The sequence below is a fragment of the Camelina sativa genome, chromosome 10 (genome assembly GCF_030686135.1).
Source record: "Camelina sativa cultivar CO46 ecotype springtype chromosome 10, ASM3068613v1".
Classification (NCBI taxonomy): Eukaryota; Viridiplantae; Streptophyta; class Magnoliopsida; order Brassicales; family Brassicaceae; genus Camelina; species Camelina sativa.
In genome coordinates, this window is record NC_141889.1 from 6,378,430 (window position 1) to 6,395,893 (window position 17,464).

A 17,464-nucleotide genomic window follows, 5' to 3' on the forward strand; every position below is an offset into this window, starting at 1 on the left:
AAACCTCCTCGTGGCCGTATATATATAAACTTCTTTGTATTCATATGATAACAAACAAACTCGCGGCGTATTCATATATCTGTTTATCATTCGATTCGATTTTTGGTGAAATCTCATTAGCAATGGCTCATCTATAGTTTTCGTAGTCGTAGATTCGGATTTTTTTTTTTTTTTTTTTCGTTTCTTGAGTTTTAAAGAGAAAAGAGATGGTGAGGATGACGAAAAAAATCATTCGGATTCCCTTTGAATTCCCTACGGGAAAGATGTGATTATATAACCAGCTACTTCTGACTCATCCATCTTCTTCTTCTTGTTTCTTTTGATTGTTTACTCTTCTTGGTTGATTTAGTTTGAAGTCTTTTAAAAAAATTTTGATAGTAGTCTTTGATGATGAAAGATGACGAAAAAAATCGTTCGGATTCCCTTTGAATTCCCTAGGGGAAAGATGTGATCACAAACCAGCTACTTCTGATTCATCCATCATTAGATTTTACTAATTTTTTTCAAATCTTGATTTTCTAAAGAAAAAAGTAGGCCAGTGATGTAAGAAAATATTTGCTACTCTTGATGAAGAACTTTGTTCTTTCACTTGATGATTGGTTTTACCACCAAGATCTCTGAGGCCTTTTTTTTTTGTTTTCTTCTATCTTTTATTCCAATTTTATCAATCAAATGTTTGTGATACCAGTTATCATGTGTTTTCCCTCAAGGATATACCAACTTAACCGTACTTGCCTATTATCTAAACCTATATAATTCTTGGATGATCCTGACGAACAATAATGTCATACTCTGTTTCATTAACTCATGACAAACCGTTTTGACTTCATGCAAGAGGGATGTAAATCGGAATAAATTACATAACCGAACCTATGAGACTACTACTAATATGTGCTTCCTTGAACATTGTTTTTCTTAAAAAATACTAAAATTTGTTTGTCCCAGTAAAAAAAAGAGCTAAAATTTTAATATATTTGAAACAAATATTGAACAGCTCATGTGATTCGTCCATGACACAATGGACTTATGATGTCTATATGAACCACTATTCAGATTCCTTGTTCAACATTGATTCTCACATCTCCAGGCCAAACAACAAAAATGTTTATAGGTCCAATTAAAAAGCAAGAGAGAATTATATTGAAAAATCTACAACATCTCTGATATTCGATCGAACAGAAGCTGACATGATGGTGAAGACCTAGGTACAGATGCTAACTCCAGGACCATCCGATACTTCTCTCTAAAATCAACTGAGTCCAAAGAGAAAATCATTTTCTTATGATTTTCTTTAAACCAGTGGCATTCCCTAGGACATATGTTGCCAATTCTTTATCTCCTAGTCTCCCTTTATACCCACTCCACTTGATTACTTGAAGACTGGACAACAAACTCGCAGGAACAGAACTCGGCCGCTTCCACCTGTACGAAGGATCTGAAACAAGGAAGTCCACGGCAATGATCCTGACACCCCAATTACAAAACAACTTAGTTATGTTATCACGATCAAAAGCATACTTGTGCCAAAAGTGACAGAAAAAGACTTATACATACATTGGTGAGTGTGAGAAACCGTAGTTTAGGGGAATCTTGGAGCATATGAGTAAGAAGATCCCACCAACCTTGAGTACACGTACATATCTTAAGGTCAACAAGGTGACTGAAGATTATTTCAGAAGGATCCATAACCTGTTAATATATACAAAAATTTTAAGTCAGAATAGTACCGAGGAACATTATATTTATATGCAAATCACAAGATTTGTTATTTACCTTTGGTAGTGATAAACATAGATAAAGGCCTCTGACCCAAGTAAGCTGTCTGAGATACTCGTGAGCATCTGATTTATTACTAATCCCAATACGTGTCATGACCAAATCAGGCATTTTCCGACGGGAGTCGAGAAGAAAATAATGAGAAACAAAAAAATATTTCAAAGGACCCTTGATCACATTACTACTACCCTTTCCAAACATCTCATCGAACTTTTTCTCAAAAAAATACCGTCCTCTTAAGGAAGACACATCAGCAGTGTATTCTATAGTGTGGCCTGCCATATGTGTCGTATAGTCGCCATCGACATCAGGTCGTGCTAAACTCAACTCCTCAAGATTAGGGCAACCGGATATAAGCCTAAGAACATAAGTTTTGTCTGCAAAACCGGGACTCCTAAGGTATAGTTTTTTTAGGTAAGGGAGACAAACCGCTAAAGGAACATCCACAAGAACGCAATCTTTAATGTTGAGTAACAAGCTCTCGAGTGTTTCACATGTATATAAGCTACTAGGCAAACGGAAGGGTCTTTCCTCAGCATAAGCAATAGAAATTTCAAGCTCACGCACACGGCGACTAACTGCAATATCAATCCATAGTCCTACATCTACATCATGGCATTCAAGGTTAAGATTAAGATTCTTGAGATCCAACCTCTCTAGAACTGGAGCGTTATGTTTTAGCAAGGATCAGTAAACAAACTGTGTGAATCTTTTGTTTTGACTTCTACAAAAGTATTCAAGTTTTGGCACGGATCTCCAAAGGTATCGCCATCTTTTGGACAAACGACTCGTGACAATGACATCTTTTGTTGGAATAAATGACAGTATTCGCAAGAGCAAGTGATCCGGACATTGACTGATGATGTCCATATCAACACTACAAAACCAAAAGTTGAAAGACTTAAAAAGGATATATATACATATATGATTCGAAGCACAGACACACAACACATAAAAACAGAGAATCACAGTAAAAAAAAATTACACTGATTGTTTGGAGATATGCGTAGTTCCTTGTTTCTCAAGATCTTTAGCTCTTTTTTTCCTCGGCGACTAAAAGGACTAAAAATTGACGAGAAAAAACCTAAACCCTAGCAGAAAGTAAATCAGGGGGCTGATTCACAAACCAATGATTCAAATTGGGTCGATACCTGTGTCTCGGGACTTACTCTGTTTCAGATACAAATATAACCCTAATATGTAGGTTAGTAGGTATAACAAAGAGAAGCAAATGTCGATGAATTTAGTCAATGGATTACATATATATATATAGATCGAAATGAACTGCAATCTACAATCTAAGAAGAATCTAAACTACGAGAATATATAATCTATATCCTTCTGTTACGGAGCTACCAGACCTATGAAGATCCAATATACGCATCTCTTGTACAGAAGATGCTTTAGTATGTAAACCAGTGATGAACCGGTTTTAACCACAGTCTAATCAATATATAATGTCAAAATTACCCATTTGTACAATGCAAGTCGTTATCTATAATTTATAAACTTTATAGTGATTAACGATGTGAAGTTACATTGATACAGACTGTGCTAGCTGTGAAGCAACAAATGTTTTGAGAACGATTAATATTTTGCGTCAAACATGGATGCGAGGGTAAAAGCTGAGGGAGTCAGATCAGAAGCTATATGTGTGTCATTGATACTATGCAAAAACTGAAAATAAACAGATGCCAAAGACTTTCTGTGTATTGATCTTTGTGATTGAATCACATATATATACACACAATCAAACTGAAATAGGAAATCAAGGAGTATCTACAACAAGTACTAACTAAGATGCCTCTGTTGCGGAGCTTGTTATATGTGAGATAATGTGCAGAAGAAGATACGACGAATATATGCTCTTGTAAGTTAACCGGTTATAATTCGGTATAACCCAAACATAACCAAGACACACTCCAATACCCCCCTCAAGCTGGACCATACAAATTTTGTATGCCCAGCTTGGATCTGAAGTACCAAAAACCATCTCTCCCAATAGGCTTCGTAAGAATATCCGCTAGCTGCATAGTCGTATCCACATGATGTAACTGTATGTTTCGTGTAACAACCTCATCACGTACAAAGTGACAATCATTCTCTATGTGCTTTGTGTGTTCGTGAAACACTGGATTGGTTGCAACGTGTATAGCTGACTTGCTGTCACAAAAATCATTCATCGGTTGAGCATGAAGGATGTCGAAGGTTCCTAACATACGTTTCAACCAAATCAACTCCTGTACTAAGTCAGCCATAGCTCGGTACTCTGCTTCTGCTGAGGATCGACTCACTGTTTTCTGTTTACGCGCTTTTCATGACACCGATGAGTCACCAAATTGTACAAAATATCCTGTCACAGACCGGCGAGACATAGGACAGCGAGACCTATCAGAATCGCACCACCCTGTTATTTGAAAGTTGTGATTTGACCTCAACAAAATACCTTGGCCAGGATCTGATTTCAAATACTTCACAACACGCAGTGCTGCATGCCAATGATCCTCACGAGGTTCCTTCATAAACTGAGCCAGGACATGAACTGAGTATGCTAAGTCCGGACGCGTGACATCCAAATAGATCAACCTACCTAAGAGTCGGCGATAAGGGGTTGGATCTGACAAGATTGAAGACTCTGACATGTGCAATTTGTGGTTCTGTTCCAACGGAAACTCCACAGGTTTAGCTCCTAGCAAACCCGTTTCGGTAAGGATATCAAGAGCGTATTTCCTTTGGCAGATGTATATACCTGAAGCATTCCTTGCAACTTCGATTCCCAAGAAGTAACGGAGAGGACCCAGATCCTTCATTAGAAAACAGGTGGCTAAGTACTCCTTGAACTCATTTGTAGCCTTGAGACAACTTCCTGTGATGATCAAATCATCGACATAAATTAATATATGGAATCGAATTGATCCTTTCTCATAAGTAAACAAGGAGTAATCGCCTAAAACTTGCTCAAAACCATAATCCATCAAGGCCGAAGTCAACTTCGCAAACCAGCATCTAGGTGCTTGTTTTAAACCATACAGAGACTTCCGAAGCCGACACACTTTGTTCTTATCGTCCAACTGATACCCTGGAAGCAAACGCATATAAACCTCTTCATCTAAATCCCCATGTAAAAATGCGTTATGCACATCCATCTGATGAACAGGCCAACCAAATTTAGCAGATGTATCAAGAAAGAGGTGTACCGTTCCCATTTTTGCGACTGGAGAAAACGTTTCCCCATAATCCTCACCCTCGATTTGTCTATTGCCCATAGCGACTAGCCGCGCTTTGTACCGTTCTATTGACCCACCAGATTGAAATTTGACCTTGAATACCCAATGAATACCAATTGCTCTTTTTCCTAGAGGTAAGTCCATAACATCCCATGTGTGAAGATCTTGCAAAGCCCCATATTCTGAGCCCACTGCATTCCTCCATTTATCGTCATCCATTGCTTGTTTAAATGACTTAGGTTCCACCGTAGAGATAACCACAGCCACATATGCGACATGTGTTTCTGAAAAACGATGTGTTGTATCTTGTTTGATTATCGAATGTGCCGTATTGCAGATTTCTCTTTGCTGTTTAGAGCCCTTATCAACCACAAAATCTTTCAATTTAACTGATTGGGTTTTCTGTCGCTGACCCTTTCCCAGTCGTTGCTCAATAATCGGTAATTGAGGTTGATTTATATCTTCAGTCGGAGAAGAAGAATGTCCATCACTTTGAATCGTGGTCGGAATTATTGGATCAGGTCGATTAATGTCTTGGGCCAGAATTGGAGGCTCAATCGCTGGACTTGTAAGATTTGGTAGAGGAAGCGTTTGGGCCGGAATTACACGAGGTGGGCTTTGAAGCCCAACATCTACATCCATTATCATGCCTTCCGAAAGTGGAGCCCATAACACTTGACCATCGTCATCATCGTCAATCAGAGGAAATTTGGTGTCCGACAAGAAGGGGAATTTGTTCTCCATGAACACAACATCGCGAGAGACGAGGAATTGTCTTGTTTCCAAATCATATACTCGCCAGCCCTTTTTCCCGAAGGGGTATCCAACAAACACACAACGACGACTTCTAGATGTGAATTTGTCTCCCCCTCTTGTCAAGTTATGAGCAAAACAGAGACTCCCAAAAACTCTCAGATGATCGTATCCTATAACCTTGTTGTATAGCTTCTCAAACGGAGTTACATTACCCAAAACCGAACTCGGTGTGCGATTTATCAAATACCCAGCTGTTAAAACACACTCTCCCAAAACTCCAAAAGCAAATTCGCTTTAAACTGTAAGGCTCTGGCCACATTTAAAATGTGTCGGTGTTTTCTTTCTACTCTGCCGTTTTGTTGTGGAGTTCCTACACAAGAGGTTTCATGAATAACACCTTGTTGTTGAAAGAAAGATGTTAAAGCTATAAACTCTGATCCGTTGTCACTCCGGACCGTTTTAACAGGCGTATCAAATTGCGTGACAATGAGAGCAAAGAAATCACGTAACCGACCTAGGGCTTCGCTTTTGTTAGATAATAGATACAACCAGACACCTCTTGAGAAGTCATCCACAATTGTTAGAAAATAACGTGCATCGTTGTGTGAAGGAACACGGTATGGTCCCCATAAGTCTACATGAATTAACTCAAAAAATATTTGTAGTTTTATTCATACTTATTGGAAAACAATCTCGGGTTTGCTTTGCGTGGAGACATACTTCACACGCCTTATTCAAAGTAGAAACAGAAGTAGAATTTGAAAAACAAGGGAGCAGTCCCACTATTTTTGCAGAAGGATGACCCATTCTATTGTGCCACAGCTCATAGGACTTCTCCGCACAAGTTGTGACAGCAGCTGCATTCTCCGTACTGCGAAAGTGGAACGTTTCTCCTACTCTATTACCAGCTCCAATCACCATCCTCGTAGCTTGGTCCTGGACCACAAGAAATGTATCAGCTAGCTGCACTACACACCTATTCTCATCCATAAGCTAAGCTACGAATATCAAATCTGAATGCAACTTTTCCACATAATAAACTGATTTCAACGTGAGATTTGAGCCAAGACGTATGGTCCCTTCTTTAAGAGAGACTTGTTCTCTCCAATCTGCCATAATAATCAACACAAGTGGCATATCTCTAACATTTGACAAACTCTCAAAACACCCTGTCAAATGATGAGAAGCTCCTGAATCCATTATCCAAGAAGGAAAAGAAGACTTACCAGAAACTTTTTCTGTGGTGTTCTCTTTTCCAGCATTGAGAATGCTCTTAAGTGCCTTCCATTGTTGATCATTTAGTCCGTTCACTCCGTCCCGGTCTTGATCTGTTATGACATGATTCACTTGTTCTTGTGTAGCTTGTTCGATAGCAGGAACAACCACACGGTTTGCATATGTGATTTGGGTTCCTCTACCTCTTCCTCCACTCGAACTCGCTCCACCACGTCCTCGTCCCTGGAGTGATCTACTCTTAGGACGATCTCCCCACCATTCAGGATAGCCGATCACAGCAAAGTAGCTGTCCGCAGCATGACCTGAACGGTTGCATAACTTGCATATGACATTCTTATCTTTATCCTCAAGTCGGAACCTTGGTTTTGTGTTCACCGCAAAAGACACGACTTCAGGTCGTTCTTCACCACACACACGAAGGTCTTCTTCTTGTCGCACAATGTTATACACTTTCTCCAACAGTTGCACAGGAACTCTTGCCACAAGACTTGAGCGGACTGCTTTGAAGGGTTCATCAAGCCCACATAGAAACTGATGCACTTTGTCCTCCTCACGATCTGCCTCCTACGCAGAACTGAGATCACAAGTGCACAGTCCACATTGTCATGTTCTGATCGGACGGTAAGCGACAAGGCTGTCCCAAATACGGTTGAGCTTACCATAATAAGCCTCAATCGCTAGTCCTCTTTGCTTGCAACAAGCCAATTCGGCTTTGATTTGCTGAATCCTAGATCCATTCATAACAGCAAACCTCTTCTTCAAATAGTCCCAAAGATCCTTTGCCACATCTCGGTGAGAGATTGTTGAGCGTAGCACCGGATCAATGGTCATCTTGATCCAAGAAACAAGCAGAGCTTGAATCGTCCACCAGTCCTCCAAGTCAGATGAGCCGGCTAGTGGTTTTGCAATTGTGCCATCCAAGAAGCCAAACTTCTTGCGAGATGTCAACGCAGTTCTCATACCACATTCCCACTCGTCGTAGTTCGTCCCTTTCAAGAGCGGATGTGATATCACAGCACCAGGATTGTCCGCCGAAGTCAAGTCATACAGAGAGATAGTTATCCTAACTTCCACAGTCGAGGTTGTCGTTGTCGTTGCTGGAGTCGCATCAGTCGGATTCGGGTTCGTAGCCATTTCGTGATCGGGTTCGAAAAAGAAATTTATAGATTTGTCGAAAGAAAAAGGTCAGCCTCTGATACCATGAAAATAAACAGATGCCAAAGACTTTCTGTGTATTGATCTTTGTGATTGAATCACATATATATACACACAATCAAACTGAAATAGGAAATCAAGGAGTATCTACAACAAGTACTAACTAAGATGCCTCTGTTGGGGAGCTTGTTATATGTGAGATAATGTGCAGAAGAAGATACGACGAATATGCTTTTGTAAGTTAACCGGTTATAATTCGGTATAACCCAAACATAACCAAGACACACTCCAATAAAAACATAGATGATGGTGTTTCGTTTGAGATACTTACTTGAAAAAAAATAAACCGTTCATATCCAGACTTTCAAGTTTGAGGCAGAGAGGAGAAGCAAGGTGGGTTTGACATGGCTCATCATGCCTTTTTTTTTTTTGTTAAACCAGTCTTGACCAAAAACTAAACACAACCATGAAATAAAAGAGATACTACCAAAAACTAAATGTTATATTATTCAGTCGAATAGAAGCTGAGACGAAGTTGAAGCTGTAGGTACTGATGCCAACTCCTTGAGCATACGATACTTTTCTTCCACATCAGTAGATTCTGGAGTAAACGTTGCTGTCCTCAAACAAGCAGCATTCTTTAGGACATATGTTGCCATCTCTCTATCTCCTCGTCTCCCTTTGTACCCAATCCACTCAAATGCCTCAAGACTAAATAAAATACACTCGGGGACAGAACTCGGCAGCTTCCAACCAATTGGGGTTTCTTTTCCACAAAGACCAGAATCATGTTTCTAAGACAAACATCAGAGTTATCAGTCAATAATATTGGGAAACTAAACCAGATTAAAGCATATTAGAGAGAGTGAGAGCCAACGTAGGCACGTACATCAATGAGTTTGAGAAATCTTAGTTTTGGGGAATCTTGGAGCATACAAGTAAGAAGATCCCACCAACCTTTAGCAAATGTATACAAACTCAGATGAACAAGCTGATTGAAAATCATACCAGAAGGACACCTAACCTGTTTTTTTTTAGTTAAACACAACAGCAGAAAGTAAAACATTGAGAGGGATAATAATACGAAAAATCACAAGGTTCAATTCTAAGGAGTTTCTAATTACCTTTGAAATTGATAAACATAGAGAAAGATGTCGGACAGAAGTAAGAGCCCTCAGAAACTTCTGAGTAACTCCTCTAGTAATCGCAATATTTGCCTCGACCAATTCAGGCATGTTCTCAATTTGACGGGACTTGTAAAGTGCTTCATCTACGATGTTAAGGTACTTCAAACAAGGGGCATCTATCACATATCGACTACGACTAACATCATTTGTGTCGACCATAGTTAACCGTTGTAAGGAAGGCACCACGACAGTGACATCCATTACAGAGTCTTCCTCATGTCGCCCCAAACACAATTCTTCAAGATTTGGACAGCCAGATAAAAGACTTGGAAGAGATACATCGTCTACGTAATCAACACTCGTTAGGTGCAGAACTTTGAGAGACGGGAGACGAACTGAAGAAGGAACATCCAAAAGAACGTAATTGATGAGACTCAAGGTCTCTAGTGTATTAGAGGTGTATAGGCTACTCGGTAAAGTAACAGACACGTCCTTGGAAGAACGAATATTAATTTCCAGCTCAATCACAAGGCGACTAACTGCAATATCAATCCATAGTCTAATGTCTATAGCAGGACAGTGAGAGCCAAGATTCAGATGCAATTGCTGTAGAACAGGTGCCTTATTTGATAGCAAATACCTGTAAACAAACTGAGAGAAGCTCTTATAGTCACCATTATGATTGGTATCGTCGAATCGAAGTTGTGGCACTAACGTCCAAAGAAACCGCCATCTTTGGGACAAAAGACTTGTGGCCACAACATTTCTTGTCGGAAGACATGACAAAATCCGCAAGAGCAAATCATCTGAAAGCTGACTGATATGGTCCATTTGAAAAACAATGCTCTGAAATCTCAAAGTTTGAGCTAGTGGCCAAAGGAGCACAAAGTCTACGGTTTGAGCCTACAGATTAAAGAGCCCAAAGGGGTTTTATAAACAATACAGTGGAGAAACGATACAATTAAACAACAAATTGCAGTGGTCACAAAAACTTACAGTTTGATTGTTTGGAGATACACTCGTAGTTCCTTAGTGCTTCTTGGGTGTTCTCGAATGGCAAAATGATGCGCTAGAAGAGTAAGAAGAGAAGGATGATTTAGGGGCTGACCAATGACCTAGGCCTCATTGATTTTACCCTATTTCTCTAGTCGCAAACTCTGTTTCACAAAAAAAAAAAAAAAACCCTAAATCTAAAGTTGTTTTACATTTCTCAGTAGAGGATAACAAAGGAGTTCCCTAGATCATAACAGAGTGCCCCCAAAAATATCAAAACCCAGACGAAGAAGAAGCTTGCCACAGGGGATAAAGTGCGGCGAATAGCGAAGCTGAAAGGTCTCAACTTTAAAAATGAGAGACACTCTGAAATCCCCGAAGTATGGCTTTGGGTGCAATCGTACTCAGTACATAACCCACAATCTCAATCGAAAAGTAAACCGACTTAAGATATTCATAGGAGATGGTTAAAAGTTAAACCCGGAATCAAACCGTATATAGTCAAAATTGCAGTATTGTATAAGCGTAAACCAAGAACCAAACCAAACAAAGATTCACTGAAACTAAAATTGCGATTGGTTAATCACAAATTCACAATATTGTTCCCGGGGAAATTTTGAATTTTGTTCTGAACCAGACTAAACCGAACTATATCTTCGGATAAAACAATGAGAACATGAACATCCATCTATTTCAATGGGAGCCCATCATTTACATGTCTTTCTCAACTGCTTGGAAAAAGACCACCGTTGCTCAAGAACACAACCAAAGGACTTCGAACACGATGAAACCCATCTGTCCAGATGATCTCTCCAAATACATACCGGGCAGAGGAAATCTTGGTGGGCTTGAATGTAACATAATATGAGTGTTCTTGTTGGCACTTCGAGAACACCATAATCTGCGGCCAGATCGCCACTTCCACTCCCACAGGTTTAATGATGTCCACGAAATAAACCGTGCTTTTGTTTGGACCAACGTTGCTTACAGTACGTTTTATGGTCCTGGTGAATCTCAGGCTCGGTATGGTTATAGATGGGTAGTTGAAATCCGCATTGGTTCGATACGAGTGAGAAGGAAAACATATTGTGGAAGACTCTGAGTGGAGAAGCATGGACTTGATCTGTTCATCCGTATAGCCAATGTTGCACAAGAAGAGCACATAGTCTTCTGTTCTGGTGTTATAAATTAGACCAGGGTCCATGGCTTTCAAAGGGTTTACATGCCCAGCACCAATATCAGATGGATCAGCGGACTTCATCGACCCACCAGAGAGGATCAAGTCATAGCTCGTGTCTCTTGTATACGCTGGAAACGGAAAGAATATAGATCAATACCATATTGTGGTTTGTAAGAACAAAATGTGAGAGCCTATTAGAAGAAGAACCTGTGGTCATGATTGCGCTTCTGATTGCAGCTGGTGACCAGTCAGGGTGAGCAGACTGGAGAAGCGCCATAACTCCAGCCACATGAGGACTTGACATTGACGTTCCAGACTGGAAATTCCACTCAATAGATCGGTGGTCTCCTGGTAACAGTGTAGGTGGAGTTTTAGAAGGCCAGGCTGCTAATATCCCAATACCGGGCGCTGTAATATCTGGCTGCACACACCAATAGACACACCAAAAACCAATATTCAGTAACGTGACAAATCTAGCTCTGGTTTACATTCACTATATCTCAAATACTTCAACACAAGTGCATCCTCAAACATACAACTTAATGAACCAAAAAGTAAATGAGTGTATCTTGAGAATATCAGGTGACTGTGAGCTAGGTCCTCTTGAAGAGAAATATGCAACAGTGGGTGCTGTAGTCTCTCCGATAACAGTTTCGCTCGGTCCAACTTTCACAACTGGCACTCTTCATATTTACCAAAAGGAATCTGGTGAGATCTAGACTCATATATCAGCTTGAGCGCATGGAAACAAAATGTATAACTAAATCATGTGGCTTACTTAGGCGAACTAGCAAGATAGTTCCTGATCATTGTCCCGTGAAGAATATCCACACGAACTGTTGGGATCATGTCTACTTCTTCAGCGAGCTGTTTGGTGGGTGAGGCTGCAAATATTAGCGCTGATGCGTTCGCTCTTATTGCAGCAGCTTGTGCTTCTTCAATGAACTGAACCGGACCCAAAGTAGAGAAGCACAAAATTATTGTCTCTCTGGCCAATATCTTCAACCAGTTCTCCCATTTGCAAACCCTGCACATAACAGTCCTTACAGTTGTACACCAATGCTGCTATATAAGCTACAAATTTGGCAAGCATCTAAAACTATAGAGAAAGTGGCCTGAACTGAATTGAATTTAAAGAAGTGTGAGCAAAATACCCTCCACTGAAATACGTTGTTGCAACTTCTAATGTACCAGTGATCTCCTGAGAAATCAAGCTCTGACCCTGAAAGATTGAATTATTCAAAGTTTTGATCTTTTGAATCCTAAGGCTATCAAGAATCAATCTTTCAGATTTGAATTTTGGTCTACACTGGAACTATAGGTGAGTACCGTACCGTGAGAGTGAAACTGTCGTCGATAACAATTCTGGTGGGAAAACTCCGATCCACAGTCGAAGCTGCAACGGAAACAGCCCAAGGAGAGACGTTCTGAACAACACCAGGATCAGGCCCGTCGTTTCCGCAAGAGAAAACCACGCTGATTCCTCTCTCCGCCGCGTGAAACGCCCCAATATCTGCGCTCGACTCGAAAAACGGAGATAACGGCGGAGGCGAGCCGAAAGACGCGGAGATCACGTGAACACCGTCGTGGATCGCATCGTCGAAAGCTGCCAAGATATCAGCCTCCGTGCAAACCCCTTCCAAATCCTTCCCCCAGCACGTTTTGAACACTGCAAGCCTCGCCAATGGAGCTCCGCCGCGAGCGGTGCCGCGTCCAAGATCGGAGAAGCCGGAGACGTTGCGAACAACGGATCCGACGGCGGTGGAAGCAGTGTGTGTGCCGTGACCGAGGTAATCACGCGGCGATCTGTATTCCGGATCTCGCCTGAAGTCAATCGGTCCGTACGTCTCTTCGAATCCTCTGAGGTAAAACCGAGCGCCGATCAATTTGCGATTGCAATGTACGGTTGGATCGAAGTCTTCTCCTCCCACGCATCTTCCGTTCCATGACGAAGGTATAGGTTTCGCATTCGGCGGTTCCCTAAAATTCTCCGATTCCGGCCAAATCCCTAAATCGAAAGTAACAAAAATCTCAACGAAATACTAACATTGAGAGCTTTGGAACAAGGAAGAGTCAGGGAGAAACAAAATACCAGTATCAAATATTCCGACGACGATGTCGGAGCCATAAGCGAGCTGCGGCGGAGGAGTGCGACGGGCATTGTAGACGGTGAGACCTAAGAAATCCCAGCTCCTTGTTGTGTGTAATTTCAAGCTTTTGCTTTTGAAGAACGTTATGACCTGGTCCAATTCTATACCAAATTTGGTTATCTTAACCGTGTCTTCATTCTAATTTTATTACCGGTCTAAGTGTAACTGAACAAAATGGAATTGGGAAATTTGGAATAATACTGGTTCCGCTAAACCAAAACCAAACCGATTTCTTTAATAGTGGGAATAATTTTGCCGCTATATAATATAAAGATGGAAGTATTACTTGCTAAAGAAGCAGCTTGTGTTGGGTTGAGTTTTGCGGAGAAGCCTGAGAAGCCATAGTTGTAACTGTACAACATCGATCGTTCCGCATCTTCTTTGCTACAATAACATCTCCAAAGATTTGTGGACGAGATCATTGACCGACAAGAAAAAAAGATTGTAAAAGAAATGAGTATTGAACAAGGTAACCTTGTGAAGACTTTGGAAAGAAGATGAAGGTGGTGGCTTGAAGATAACGCAGAGTTTTCTAGCCGGTTAGCGCCTAAATACACAACGTAAACCTAGAAGACATGCCAGAGTCAATCCAGAGTTAATTAAGTCTGCAAATGAAAAGATATTCATACACAAGGTTTAGTGTTTAGTGATTTACATGAGAAATTGGTGTTGTTGCTTGAATTGATGAGTGAAGTAGTAATGTAAGAAGAGCAAGAACAATAATTTTTTCCATTGATGTTATACGGCCCGAGAAAAGATCTAGCTTGACACATTGCTGCTACCAATCACTCAGATTGAGATACTTATAACTAATTCACTCTCAAGCTTAGTTATACTAATCATTTATAATCGATCATTGTGACAGACTCAACAAGGCATAGGCTCACGAACCACATCATTCTCACTTTTAGGTCTAAACTTGTTAATAGCTAGATGCCTAGATTGTTTAATACCACTAAGAGTAGACATGCTTTGAAAGATGTTTCCATTTTGTTATGTACTATATAGCTTATCTTTTATCATTATAGCTATCACAAATGGTTAGGGATCAATATAGAGCTAAATAAGCTATAAGTAGTTTAAGAAGAGTTTGCAATTGATAAAAGAGTGGTAGTTTGCAATTGATAAGCAACCTGTAGAGAACAACTCAATGGATTAATTAAGGTGAAACCTACAGAGACAGTAGCTTACGAGTCCCATCATTCTACTATCACCAGAAGTTAACATTCCTACAAAATTTTGTTCCAAATTAACTAAGCTTTCATATATTAACAAATCCTTGCGATATACAGCTTTATTCTTACCATATGACCTCTACAACGTTTCTACCTATACGGTATAAGATCTCTGGTAAGTTCATTGCTTCTAATAATTTGCAATTATTCTGATTCTTAGGGATATTAAAACCAAACGTGGTATAGAATCACTGACTTTTATTCAACCACTAAATCAACAGGCTTCATTTTGATTTTCTAGCTTTTTAAATTAATTAAACACTAAAAAAATGGATTAGGCCACTATTCGATTAATGATGATGTTGGGAACATAGAAGTCAACGTGGCAAGATCAGGAAGGGTGAAGAAAGATCTTGGAAAAAAACCCCAACCTTTGTGTATCGTAGCACAAACACAGACAAATCTGACGAAAATCACGGAAACATCATCCAGTTACAGTTTTGTCGGAATAAAAAGTATACGAACATGGTGTTCAACGGCCAGACAGTTGTGTCTGTAGCCCATTTGTCGGCGGAGATTTGGCAGCGATTACGGCGGATCCCACCGTCTGACCGCATAAGCAGCAGCGAGATGCTTGAGCTAGTCTGCTTCTTCCCGCTCCAGCAATTGGGTCGATACGCTTTATGTTTCTTGACTTTTCTCTGTCTTCCTCATCCAGGTTTGCTCTATCCTGAAGCCGACGATGACGACGGGAATCACGCTTTTGTTAATGGCTCCTCTTCATCTTCCATCGCTAGACATCAGCATCACTTTCATCTACACTTTGAGTAATCAAAACCAAACTTGATCATCTTCTCTTCTTTGTAAAGTTTTCGTTTTCTCTTTTTCTTTTTTTTGCAGTTACTCTGTTTTCTCTCTGTGTTTGATGTATATACTATGTAGTTTTGCGGTGTGGTAATATTGTCTAGATTTGGGTTCGTTTTAAGTCTAGTCCTTGATTATTAATTATAGACCATAAATATGGGTTTAATCTGCACTTGAAATATCGTCGAATCGGTTTTACCTCGAAATGTTAAGACTTGAAGCTGCATCCGATTTGTTTTGTGATGTTCATATCTTCTGTGGGGAAATTGATGAGAGACCAAGAGAGTTTGTGGGTTTATCATCCGGCTTGAGAGTAGACAACTCTGGTTTTGGATCTTTACGACTCTGTGTCTGATGTAATTAGCTCTAAAGATCAAGAACGGTGTTTGTTCATAAACCAGCTTTATTGGGTGTCTAGGTTTGGTGAGTTTTTTGGTTTTCTTGGCTTCCAAGAAAGAAGCTTGGTAGTACTAGTGTAAATCGGATACTTCATGGTTCTTAATTGTTTTCATCTCCTACGGTATCAGTCAGAGTCTTGTATATATATATATATATATATGTTTTTAATCTTGTATATATAATATAGGCAATAACATCAGCCTGTACCTACTAATTAATCCGCTAATGAGAGAAATGTAGTGGAAGTTTACGTAAAATTATAAGAATAACCATACTTGTCAAAAAATTTATGTAAAATTACAAAATCCTAAATACACTTTATTCCTCTTAATAGATCTTTAATAATTTGAAGACTCACATTTTTAGGTTATTTGTGTGTATCGAATTTTGAGCAATAATTGGGGGAGAAAGCGATTGAGCCAATTACATACCAGGTGAGAGAGAGCACATGGAACCATCAATCAAATTACATATTCTTTGCCTATAAAGAAACAACCAACCAACCAGCTCATTGCTTCTCTTATCTATACTCTATTCACTGTCACAGAAAAAAACAAAACCGTTTCCTATTTCTTCCACTTTAATTTTTCTAAAGAATTAAAAAATACTACCTTTTGAACTGTATAATCTTTACACCAACATATTAATATCCATATCTTCAAGTATCACAGCTTAATTCGGCTGCAGTACTATTCTTTCCAACTGTTTATTTTTCTTTCTTTTTTCAACTAAAGAGATCTCAGTTGGCTTTACAGAGGTTCATGTGACAATAAAGTGTTTTTCTTTACCAAATACAAAGAATTCGCAAACTGAATAATTGTGTTGGTGTTAATAAAACTGTAAAGTGATAATTACAGAGTTGGCATTACATGCATCCATGTGTATATATAACCCACAATTCATAACATATCATAACACACCACAAAACAGTACTAAACATAAAATCTCTTCGTGCTTTCTAAAGTAAAGAATTAGTTAAATAGAAACCAATGGAGGCAATGAAGATGAGACTCTTTGTGGCGGTTTTGGTGGCGACGATGGCTTTGTCAGCCATGCAACAGGTTGCCGCGGTGGAGGCTCCTGCCCCGAGTCCTACTTCGGACGCTTCCTTGTCCATCCCTGCTTTCTTCGCCTCTGTTGCCACTTTGGCCTTTGGGTTTCTCTTCTAAACATATTTGTTTTGTCTTTTTAATTTTATGAAAATCATATTCTTGATTTTTTTTTTTCGCTTATGTAATGTTCTAAGATTTTCCACATCCAAATATCAATAAAATTATTTCTATCACTTCTTTTTGTTTAATTGCAGTGCAGCTTTGACAAAATCGTTTTAGGAAAAAAAATTGGAGTTTGACAAATCGTAAGTTGTTGTTCGTGGTATATTATTATTTTCTATAGTTTTGGTGATTAAATAAGAGATTAAACTAGT

The 17,464-nt window shown here is 39.6% G+C and overlaps 5 protein-coding genes, 3 non-coding genes and 1 pseudogene across 11 annotated transcripts; 5 read left to right on the forward strand and 4 right to left on the reverse strand.

The window, feature by feature from the left end:
- The first annotated feature begins 209 nt into the window (after window positions 1-209).
- LOC147935851 (small nucleolar RNA R12) lies at window positions 210-296 on the forward strand. Its single transcript, XR_015569331.1, has one exon. It is a non-coding gene; the product is annotated as a small nucleolar RNA R12 (small nucleolar RNA).
- A 94-nt stretch (window positions 297-390) lies between these two features.
- LOC147935852 (small nucleolar RNA R12) lies at window positions 391-477 on the forward strand. The gene has a single exon (XR_015569891.1). It is a non-coding gene; the product is annotated as a small nucleolar RNA R12 (small nucleolar RNA).
- A 56-nt stretch (window positions 478-533) lies between these two features.
- On the forward strand, window positions 534-625 carry LOC147935853 (small nucleolar RNA SNORD24). Its single transcript, XR_015569678.1, has one exon. It is a non-coding gene; the product is annotated as a small nucleolar RNA SNORD24 (small nucleolar RNA).
- A 375-nt stretch (window positions 626-1,000) lies between these two features.
- Window positions 1,001-2,647, reverse strand: LOC104720107 (putative F-box/FBD/LRR-repeat protein At4g26350; annotated as a pseudogene). Its single transcript, XR_015567771.1, has 3 exons — window positions 1,774-2,647; window positions 1,555-1,689; window positions 1,001-1,464 (listed from the first exon to the last, which is right to left on the reverse strand). The product of XR_015567771.1 is annotated as a putative F-box/FBD/LRR-repeat protein At4g26350 (transcript).
- A 3,755-nt stretch (window positions 2,648-6,402) lies between these two features.
- On the reverse strand, window positions 6,403-8,357 carry LOC147935854 (uncharacterized). The gene is made up of 2 exons (XM_087469616.1): window positions 6,986-8,357; window positions 6,403-6,695 (listed from the first exon to the last, which is right to left on the reverse strand). Exon 1 carries the CDS (start codon window positions 8,127-8,129, stop codon window positions 7,599-7,601), a length of 531 nt encoding a protein of 176 aa, XP_087325742.1. The 5' UTR covers window positions 8,130-8,357; the 3' UTR covers window positions 6,403-6,695; window positions 6,986-7,598.
- A 105-nt stretch (window positions 8,358-8,462) lies between these two features.
- LOC104717613 (F-box/FBD/LRR-repeat protein At4g26340) lies at window positions 8,463-10,696 on the reverse strand. Of its 2 annotated transcripts, XM_010435215.3 has the most exons (5): window positions 10,274-10,654; window positions 9,918-10,180; window positions 9,275-9,672; window positions 9,040-9,174; window positions 8,463-8,944 (listed from the first exon to the last, which is right to left on the reverse strand). In XM_010435215.3, the coding sequence occupies exons 2-5, from the start codon at window positions 9,952-9,954 to the stop codon at window positions 8,660-8,662; spliced, it is 855 nt and encodes a 284-aa protein (XP_010433517.1). In that variant the 5' UTR covers window positions 9,955-10,180; window positions 10,274-10,654; the 3' UTR covers window positions 8,463-8,659. The 2 variants fall into 2 exon arrangements, with proteins under 2 accessions (XP_010433517.1, XP_010433515.1); XM_010435213.3 differs by having other exon boundaries at window positions 9,275-10,180; window positions 10,274-10,696.
- Window positions 10,697-10,823: 127 nt separating this feature from the next.
- Window positions 10,824-14,401, reverse strand: LOC104720108 (subtilisin-like protease SBT3.18). Of its 2 annotated transcripts, XR_015568758.1 has the most exons (9): window positions 14,256-14,401; window positions 13,887-14,166; window positions 13,543-13,701; window positions 12,785-13,458; window positions 12,605-12,672; window positions 12,229-12,477; window positions 11,987-12,133; window positions 11,658-11,871; window positions 10,824-11,578 (listed from the first exon to the last, which is right to left on the reverse strand). XR_015568758.1 is itself a non-coding variant. In XM_019230675.2 (8 exons), the coding sequence occupies exons 1-8, from the start codon at window positions 14,020-14,022 to the stop codon at window positions 10,995-10,997; spliced, it is 2,199 nt and encodes a 732-aa protein (XP_019086220.2). In that variant the 5' UTR covers window positions 14,023-14,037; the 3' UTR covers window positions 10,824-10,994. The 2 variants fall into 2 exon arrangements, 1 of the variants encoding a protein (XP_019086220.2); XM_019230675.2 differs by lacking the exon at window positions 14,256-14,401 and having other exon boundaries at window positions 11,658-11,873; window positions 12,021-12,133; window positions 13,887-14,037.
- Window positions 14,402-15,157: 756 nt separating this feature from the next.
- LOC104717615 (uncharacterized) lies at window positions 15,158-17,323 on the forward strand. The gene has a single exon (XM_010435216.3). The coding sequence runs from the start codon at window positions 15,301-15,303 to the stop codon at window positions 15,604-15,606; it is 306 nt and encodes a 101-aa protein (XP_010433518.2). The 5' UTR covers window positions 15,158-15,300; the 3' UTR covers window positions 15,607-17,323.
- Window positions 16,822-17,323, forward strand: LOC109126774 (arabinogalactan protein 13). The gene has a single exon (XM_019230557.2). It carries the CDS (start codon window positions 17,028-17,030, stop codon window positions 17,205-17,207), a length of 180 nt encoding a protein of 59 aa, XP_019086102.1. The 5' UTR covers window positions 16,822-17,027; the 3' UTR covers window positions 17,208-17,323.
- Window positions 17,324-17,464: the final 141 nt, after the last annotated feature.